Source organism: Physcomitrium patens, chromosome 3, assembly GCF_059467195.1.
Source record: "Physcomitrium patens ecotype Gransden chromosome 3, ASM5946719v1, whole genome shotgun sequence".
Lineage (NCBI taxonomy): Eukaryota > Viridiplantae > Streptophyta > Bryopsida > Funariales > Funariaceae > Physcomitrium > Physcomitrium patens.
The window spans coordinates 792,468-802,353 of NC_143412.1; the positions used below are offsets into that span (position 1 = coordinate 792,468).

Below are 9,886 nucleotides of genomic sequence, written 5' to 3' on the forward strand. Positions count from 1 at the left end.
AATAAAAAATAAAAAAATAATACTATTAAAAATAAAATAAAATAAAAAAAGAATTTGTGCTTATAATATCTTGAAGTTATTAAAAATAGTGATTCTGAGCACTTTGTATTGGGATTAAGCTTTTACATTGAAATCCGAAATAATTTGTATTTAGATGGTTGAAACCCACTAGATTATTTGGATACTTGCAAAACATTGTTTTATCTTCCACAGCCAGACGCCCGGTGTGTTCTCAAGCAAGATAGCACGTAATAAGACAACCCGCCATTATCGGGATTCTAAAGTGGGTCAAACACGACCTCAGGGTACATTGAGATGATGGGAAATAACTAGGATGGGGCCCTGGCGGGTTTTGCTGTCCCTTCGACACGCCCGGGCTGACTTCGGATCGGCGCTCCGTTGCCAACACCGGCACGCGGCAGTGTCGCTCACCGACGATACCCGGTTGCAAAAGTCACCAGGTTGCACGGGACCGCATGCGTTGATGAAGCAGGCCCCGATCCCCCCGAAGTGCCCAGAATCCTCGGCCCCAGTCCCAGAGAAATCACGATGCTGTTCGCTTGATCGGGCTTCCTGGAAGCATCGAGATTAACCCTCATCGCGTTTTTACTTTTGCCGCAATTGTGAGGATCGGATCGCTCTGTCTTTTGTGAGATTTTTTTTTTTTTTATTATTATTATTTTTATTGTTTTTGTATTTGGAATAATTGGCAGACAAAGTCATGGTATGAGTTGAGTCTGTAGCGAGGGGAGAGTGTTGTTTGACGCAGGTGGCGGTGATGGGGGTGGTCGGTGTAGATATTGTTGCCGCTGCTGCTGATGATAATGATGGTGATGAGAGGATATTCATACACGCATGTTCGGTTGAGTGAATCGTAGGTTCGGGAGTTACGGGGATGTAATTGGTATCATAATTGAGGCGGTGCAGCATTGTCTCTTTTATGAGCGTCTCTTTTTTTCCAGTTTGGTTCGACGGAGTTTGCCTAATTGGCGCTGGTAAATATAGACTGAGCCTTGAGGAGGAGGAGGAGACAAGGGGAGGGTTAGGAATTGGCCCTCTTTGAGGTTGATAGGGTTATGTGTGTGGTTTTTGTGCCTGGTGTGTCGAGCACTGTCCGGTTGTTGTTTCCTTCTTTGCCTGGTGAATGACGGAATTGGGCCTTTTTCAGGAAGGGTTCTTTGAGAGTTTGGGTGACGAGGCACGGTGGGAAGAAGGGTTGTGGGATTGAGGGCGGTTCGGTCAAGATCAGAACGCCCTGTTTGTTTGAAGCGAGAAGGAGCGATGGGAGGATCGGATTTTAAGGAGTTTGAATTGGTGGAAGATGGCGTGGATTGGGAGGTGGAGAAGGAGAAAGAGAAGACGAAGGAGGTGGTCAAGTTGCCGAGTACGCCCGTGCTCGTTGGCCGCACTGGGAATGGTAAGAGTGCGACTGGGAATTCGCTTCTGGGGAGCACGGTCTTCAGGTCGCGTGCTTCGTCTGCGGCTGTCACGTCCACATGTGAGGTTCAATTAAATCATCTTGAATTTTTATGTGATAATGGGCACTATCTATCACAGTTAATTGGCTTTTGCAATTCCATCCAACTTGTTTTTCTTTTTACCTTTCCAGCAATTGGTCATCACATTTGACTGTACACAATAATGTTATGGGAATTACTAATGTTTGGCATTCCATGAACTAGTTTGTATTTTACAGTATCCATGAAATTATATGGGTATTGGCAATATGGTTTTCCTATCACAATCAATATTGTATTTAAGTTGTCAAAAATCAACATTACATGCATTTAATTGAGGTCCAATCTTTGTTCTGAAGGATTCTTCAAGTTCCATCATACTAACTGTAAAATTGCCAAAAAGAATGGAAATTTCTTTTCAGCATCAGCACAAACTATACCAAAATGAACTTATTTAAATAAATACTTAAAATAAATTCATCGGAATAACTGAAGAGATGAATGCATAACAATGCAGATACTTTTAGAAAAAGTCTTTCAGTTTTCTTTTTCTTTATTTGTACTATTCAAACAAAATTAACTTGAAAGCATTAGATCCTATTTCACCAATTTCTGAATTACCACAAAGTAACTTAGGCAATCAAAAACTTCATTTGATTATTTATCAGTAAACTCGTTTAATTATTGTTGTATATAAATATGTTTTTTTTTAATTCCTTCAATTTTATTTAGTTGTATAATATGAAATCGGGATTTTATAATCCTCTTATCATATCTTGTAAGTTGTTTAGAGTCAATACAAAAACATTCAAGTATATTTGCCATAATAAACTAAAGAGTATTTTGTATAACTACAGAGCTTGTTTAAGTGTATTTATTTAAAACAGACCATTTTACTTTTTAAAAAAATGTTTTTGTATAATTAGAAGATCAGTAATTTTTTTTTTTTTGTAAAGATAAACATCTTATGAAAAAATAAATTATTTAGAAGAGAATGATTTGGAATCTTTATAATATAATATCTATTCACAAAGAGAAAAATAATAATATGTGCATTTAAATATAAATAAAGAGTTGAAATTGAATTCGTTAAATAAAACACCAAACAAATCTAGTTGCAAGAAGTCTGATATGTTCGATATTTATTAGAGATTTTGTAATCAATTAGATATTTTGATTGTATTATTTTTTTAATGTTTGCAGTATAAAATTTTTAAAATTTAATTACAAAATTTAATTTGTGATATATGCTTTTATATTCATATAACCCATGTGTTCCTTTGTGAATTATTATTTTATATACAATCATAGAAATAGACTAGATGTAAAATAATAATAATGATAATTGTTTTGTAGTTTTTTTTTACTTCAGTAATATTTATTTTTTTATTCTTCTTTCATTTTCCTTTTGGTTAATAAATTGTACATAACAAGTACCTACTTCAACCTCAAAGTGAGATATTTTGAGTAGGTTTTTTATTCGATAGGCATTGCATTATAGTATTTAATAATGATTATTGGTTATTAAAATTGAGACACATGTATATTACCAAAACTTGTTATCAACAAGAAATAGTAATTTACTTGATATAATTAGAATTTCATAATGAATATTTCATAATGTAAAATATATTATAATTGTACGTTTAACACTACAAATAATACAGGTTAACACATATTGTACATCTTAGCAGTACAACTCTTTAGAAAACATTGTGAATAATATTGATTTGTCACATTGATATTTAATCTCTTGCAACCAGATTTTAATATCAAGCTACACATGTTTACAAATTTCATTAAATTTTGATCTTTGAAAATGTATAATTTTTCAAAGTTCAATTTTAAATTTGGTGATTGCCATAATTACGAACTCAATATTATAAACTATTGAAAACAAGAATAATGTTGAATGCCCTTTTGAGTGTTAGTTTTTTGCATTCATAAGTATTCCAAATAAAAGTCTTTCTCATTCATTTGTAATGCTATACACATTTGTATATCTTATTATTTATTATTGTTATGTATCATAAAAAGCGAGTTATTCTAATTAATCTTAGATCTGAAAATGAGATTATCTATTTCTTTGCTTTATTTTTGCATTATATCAAATTTCTTGATCCAGTTGCAGTGAAGCAGAATTGTGAAGATTACTATTCAAAACATCTCCAAAGTTTCAAAATCAAGAAAAGCTAAATAATATAAATATTTAATTCTGGTATCTGAAGGAGACATGGGGACATGATAATATATATGTTATGGTTTTGGAATATTTTTGATTTCATAATTTCTAAGAGGAAATTTATTAAGTCAAAAATATTCCAAAACCTTAACTCACAAAAATTTAAGTTGCACTTGATTTTTTTTTTTTTTTTTTTTTTTTTGTTTTGTTTTGTTTTGTTTTGTTTTGTTTTTTTGTTTTTTTATGGAATAAATCATGTTAAGTTGGCCATACTTCTTCACCAACTTATGAAATATGTATTTTCTGTATTCTTTTATTACTTTCGTATGAATTTGTTTTCAGGGATATTGAAAGATATGAAAAATAAGAATCTTAATTGCTGAATTTCAAAGCAGAATTAAATAATCAAAATATATTTAAAAATAAATAATAAAAAATCATCTGAATCAAGTTCTCCACAGAGCAATAATATGCATAAATTTGGAACACGTGGTTTGAAATTCACTTCAATGTAACAACTCTATGACTAATCTTATCAGTTATTATCATGCATGTAAAACAGGGGATCACGAAGTATGTGTTTTCAAATGCTCCACAAAAAAATATTAATACGTAAAAGCATAAGGAAAGCTATAGTGTATCATATAATTATAAATAATATAAATTTACCCCGAATTAGTAGATTGTTATTTTGAAATTGTTTCACAAAAAAATATTTTACTTTATTTATAAAGATACTGATTGTGGAAACCAACGTAATTATATTTAATGTACTTTATATTGTGTACTTTTTCAAATTTGCACAGTATAAAAATCACTTGTGAGTTCTTGTTGGTTTTATTGTTTGATGTTGTGAACTAAATTCATTATTTCTTAATAATATCCTAAACCTCAAAACCAATTCACACTATTATGTACACAATGTTTGTTTGAAATAAAACCTCTAAATCATCAAAGAGATTTCACTAAAAGTTAAGTTCATTAGTTGGATATTGAACTACAAATAGTCCCAAGAATGTTTATTCTATCTTTTCTTAAATTTTAACATCCAATAATAATTAAATATACATATTTCTAACAAAACCCACCAAAGTAGATGTATAAATAACTCAATTCATGTATAACTTATCCAGTAAAAATATGATACAAAGTAATATGTGATTAACTAAAACAAAGATATAACCATCTTATGATTCAACTGAACATAATATTCAATGTACAAATCAGGCAACCCTTAAATTCCTTATAAATCTTTTTAACAAATAAATATCATCTTGAACATTATTATTGCCTTATTATCACCTTTTTATTTATGATCAGTTCCTCTAGTTCTGGAGGAAGAGAAGCATTGCAATTAAATCCCAATATAAGTGATCTAAAATGGGGTAAGAAAGCAAGGCTACTTGGCAATTCAGAGAGTGAATCACACCATGTTACATCCAATTCTACGAGATTAGGAAAGCTGTCAAAGCTTAGATGCTCATGCTCCAAATTCTTGAGGTTGTAGCAAGAACTTAGATCTAAGGTTTGTAAGTTCTTCAATTTTGCAAGTGATTGTAGAAGGATATCAAACTTCTCCAAATCTCGTAAATGAAGATATTTAAGACATGCCATTGCACCATCCTCCAACTCTGACAACGATGCAAGTTTCTTACATCTATCGAAATTAAATCTTACGAGAGCTGGAAAGCCATCTTTTCTACCAAAAGAAGTTGGTATAGTCTCTAAAACAACACAATCATAGAAACTCAAACTCGCCAAAGCTGGAAGACGATCTAGAGCTGGGAGTGAGACCAACGTTGGACACCATACAGTGAGGGATTTCAGATGTGGGAGGGAACATAAAGAGTCTGGAATAGAAACAAACCCCTCACATCGAAGCCAAAGGCATTCCAAGTGCTGCCAGTCATCACTCCTCAACTCTGGAAACTCTGTAAGTTGCCAACCTAGTCCTCCTCCTCCATTCAAATTTGTAAGTTGCCAACCTCCATGCAACTCCAACTTCAACGTCTGGAGCCTCTTCGACGCAGTCAGCAATTCAACTGGCAACGGCACCAAGTCAATATAACTTCTCTCGATACTCTCCACATCAAAATGTTCCAAGTGTTCAAAATCGATTGTCAAATGTTCCAAGCCAACGAAGGCGACGAGGTCTCGCAAAGCTAATTTTCCTCTCAACATTTTGGGAAGTCCCTCCCAAAGACCCCTACTCCAGAATCTGCCACCTGCACCAATCTTCAGAATACGCAACCTGGTGAGGTGAGACAGCTTGGAAGGTAAGTGACTGAGACGTTCACACCGTTCAAGATACAGCTCCTCCATGCCAGTCAACTTCCCGATTGACTTTGGGAGCGTCTCTATACCCGTCTCAGACAAATTGAGTACTGCCAGAGATTTTAGTTCTCCCACACTCTCCGGCACCGCCTTGAATTCAGTCTCCCTCAGATCCAGAACTCGGATACTGCAAAGATTGTTGAAGAATTTCTTAGGAATACACTCCAACGGATTCTCTCGTAACAGAAGAACCTCCAGCTTCCCGGCATCCAGTTGGGCAGGTAGCTCCTTCAGATTTGTCGACATGACCGACAACCAGCGAACTGAAAGTCTAGTCCTCCTCACTCTGCCTGGATCCTTGGTGTCAGAAGAACTTGCCCATTCACGAGGAAATCCATCCTTCATCTCTCGCCCTGCCTCATACAGGTTCTCTCGCTCGGTCACGGCTTTCTCATGCTGCACTGTGTGCCGCGCCAGGTCCCGAAGAATATCGTGCACCATGCAGTACAATCCACCCCATTCATAGCATTCGAGCTCAATCAGCGAGCGGGAGACCAGCACGCCCACCAGCCCACACGCTTCTAGCTTCGGATCATACTCAGACTTCTGTCCCACAATCCCTTCCGCTCTCCACAACGGCAGCAAATCCTTGTATACGTCGACTTTCCAATCCTCTGGAAATGCAGCAAAGTACAGAAAGCATTCTTGCAATCTTCCATCGATACTTCCAAGCTCGTCGAAACTTACTTTCAGTCGATTGAATAGCTGTGTTTCGTGACCTTTGTCTAGAACATCCGCGTTCCTCAGCTTCTGCAAACACAACTCCCAGAATCCCCGATCAGTTTTCCTTGCAAACACACTCCCAATCACTTTCAGCGCCAGCGGAAGCCCACCACATTCGCCCATCACGTCCTTGGCTAGCTTTTCCAGCTCCGGGGGCACATGAGACGTCCCTCGAAACGCTTGCCAGCAGAACAACTTCCAGCTGTTCTCTTCATCTAGCAACACGAATGCGAGCTTCGTCACATGGTTTTTGTCCAACACCTCCTCTATGCGAGTGGTGACCAGGATTTTGCACCCCGCTCTTAAGGGGACCACAGATATCACCAAGCGTAGCACATCTTCTTTCCAGACATCGTCCAGGACAACCAGCATGTTCTTCTTATCCTTGAGCTCATTACGTAGCTGTGCTGTCAAATCTTCCATGGGAATGTTCCGGCGAACCTCTGACCGACCAGTGATCTTCTTTCAGAGGCCTAGAAAGAGGCTCCGTACAGACGAGTCTCCACCGACAGTGAACCAGAAGCAGCCTCCTGTGAAGTGCGCTCGGATGGCGTCGTCATCGAAGACTCGCTGAGCGGCAAGCGTCTTCCCGGCCCCGCCTGATGCCCAGAACCCTACCATGTGCGTGATCTGGTCCAGTAACAATTTCTTTGCTTCTTCCACATTCCCATCTCCTCCAAACACCGTCTCGCTGTCCACGCCGCGCAGCATGTCAGTGGAGGTGGAGGCTTCTGGCGAAGCTCTAGTGTATGTGGAAGTCAAGTGGATTGTATTCGCTTCACTTGTGATAGACGATATCTCAGCCATCACATCTTCTGGGTTTCTGTATCCGTATTGAAACTTGTCAAGTGCCTGTTTGGTAGCACAAGCCATCTGCAGTAGCCCCTCTATCTCAGAGCGAACCCCCTTAAGCACTTCTTTGTGTTCATCGAGCCGCTTAATAAAATTTGTAGAAGTCGCCGAGGACACTGCCAACCCCACAAGTGAAGCTTGTGACAGAATGTTGCTCAGCAGCTCCTTCTCCTTCACTAGCTTCCTTGAATTTTTGAACTGAGAAATAGTGAAACGATTCCCCTTCATGTCAATCAGCAGGAGCTCCAAGCACTCTAACCTCGTGCGCAAACCCTTTAACCAATCACCCACCGCTCGGTTAGCGGTAGTTGGATTAATGTTATCCACCATCGGCTTTAGCCTTATCAGCATCGCCTGCAGCTCCTCCGCGTGCTTGTTGCGGTTCCATTCCGGAAGCGCCACCTCCTTCACCATCGCCGACAGAAGTTTTTGCACCATTGGTTGCAGGACGGTTAACGCCACAGCTTCCGCCATTCGTAGATGGGGCACCGTCTCAGAACTCGATGTTGTAGATATGGTGTTAGAAGTAGAGGAATTTAAATAATCAGTGCAACACCACTGTCAACAGCCAGACAAGCCAATACTGTGCACTCCTGCAAACCTCTCGGAAGCGATCATGACTCGGATCTTCGTTTGAAAGGCCGATCGAATGAGTATTTGGAACCTGAGTTGTACATGAACAGAGAATATCGAAGGCGAGGTCGCGAGACCCAACTAGCCGCAGCAGCACCGAAGTGGAGCCTGGCCAGGGCAGGTTGCAGACAACTTGGTGACTGTGCTACTGCCAAACCCTACGAGCGGTCTGCATTTGAAACCCATCCTCGCTGAGGTAACGCTGCATTGCGACCTGATCCTGCCTCAGCATGCTACTGCAGCCATGGCGGGGCCCCGCAAACTGTGCTTTTGAATTGTTCGTTCACTTCTTACTTAGGTATCGCAGCAGGTATCCTCCTTACAACATCGACCTCACATCATCGTCAACAGTGCTGATGCGAGCTGTGGACTTTGCAGTATTATGTAGTGGCTTGGTCTCAAGTGACTGCAAAATCTCATGACTGCTTCGACGGCGTTCAGCTGGATCATTACTGCTATTGGTGGTTTTGAGTTGTGAGCTGGTGTTGTAGATTTCCTCGCATCACTGCTTCGACGGCGTTCGTGCCTGTTATCGTCACAGCGTCCGCCAATGTTTAGATCTTAAGGCCATTAAAATTAGATCACTTTCTACTCCAACTTTGAACCTTGTTACATGTTACATGTTCTTTGTTACATGTTACATGTAAACATATACAGATCTTATTTATTTGAAGCGTTCGAATCTCAAACATTTAACAATGCTAAGAACTGATTTGAATAAAAATAGACACACACACTAGATTTCTTATTTTTTTGTTTTTTTTCAAAAATCAGGCATGGATCATCAACATATCAACTGTAATGTTTACTTATTTTCAACTTGCTTCCTAAACCTACGAATTTAAGGAAAATACATGTGTATCTATATATTGAGGGCACACAGATGTGTAGTATAAACAATATATTTACTACTAAATTATCGGTCTTACATCTTGGCTGGAATGGATTAGCCACCACAAATACAGCATTGCATGATCATTAGTATTGATAGTTATCCTTATTGCATCCAACTTAACGGAGGGATGAAGAAATTTGACATTTATACACAAATATGACAAAGTTGTCAACCACTAATTGAGTTGTAAGCATCATAACACAAGATATTTCAACAATCGAAGTGGTTTTATTTGAAAATACAGTCAGGTGTTTTGGAGTGGAAGTGAAAATTGTTTCTTCAAATCGAATTAGATTTTTCATTTTTTGAAGCAGCATTGGCTAGTTTTGGGACATTGATATTTTGGAAGATTGTGAATTATCAAAAGTTGCAACATCAGAGGCCCAATTTGTTAGAAGGAGACTGAAAATTAAATAAGTCTTGGGAGTTTTTTTTCTTCTACTTTACCCCTTATCAATGCAAGTAATACATATCTTACAAAAATTCTACCATCTTAGATTTTCAAATGACCAAGTTTGTATTAATTTTTGTAATGTTATTTAAACCAAAAGTGATATATATATATATATATATATATATATGTATATAACTTTAAATATAAAGAAAAGAAATGATTAATTTATAAGTTTGAATTATTGATATTTAATTATTGATTTTTTCTTTTGATACAAGTGGATTTTAATTACTTATTGTAGTTGATTGAAGCAAAAGTTTTGCTAGACAATGAAATAAGAATTTTTTAGAAACCTTGAAAGATCTTGCTTGTAAAATAAAAACTAAATACAATCCATTTCTTTAAGCCTCCTTTTG

At 37.5% G+C, this 9,886-nt stretch overlaps 1 protein-coding gene and 1 long non-coding RNA gene across 3 annotated transcripts; one reads left to right on the forward strand and one right to left on the reverse strand.

Moving 5' to 3' along the window:
- Window positions 1-327: 327 nt before the first annotated feature.
- Window positions 328-1,678, forward strand: LOC112279615 (uncharacterized). Of its 2 annotated transcripts, none has more exons than XR_016501953.1 (2): window positions 328-649; window positions 1,169-1,678. It is a non-coding gene; the product is annotated as an uncharacterized LOC112279615 (long non-coding RNA). The 2 variants fall into 2 exon arrangements; XR_016501952.1 differs by having other exon boundaries at window positions 328-623.
- A 2,973-nt stretch (window positions 1,679-4,651) lies between these two features.
- LOC112280656 (disease resistance protein UNI) lies at window positions 4,652-8,343 on the reverse strand. Its single transcript, XM_073532499.2, is given in 1 exon segment — window positions 4,652-8,343. A coding segment is annotated over 1 exon segment (3,099 nt). The 5' UTR covers window positions 8,023-8,343; the 3' UTR covers window positions 4,652-4,923.
- Window positions 8,344-9,886: the final 1,543 nt, after the last annotated feature.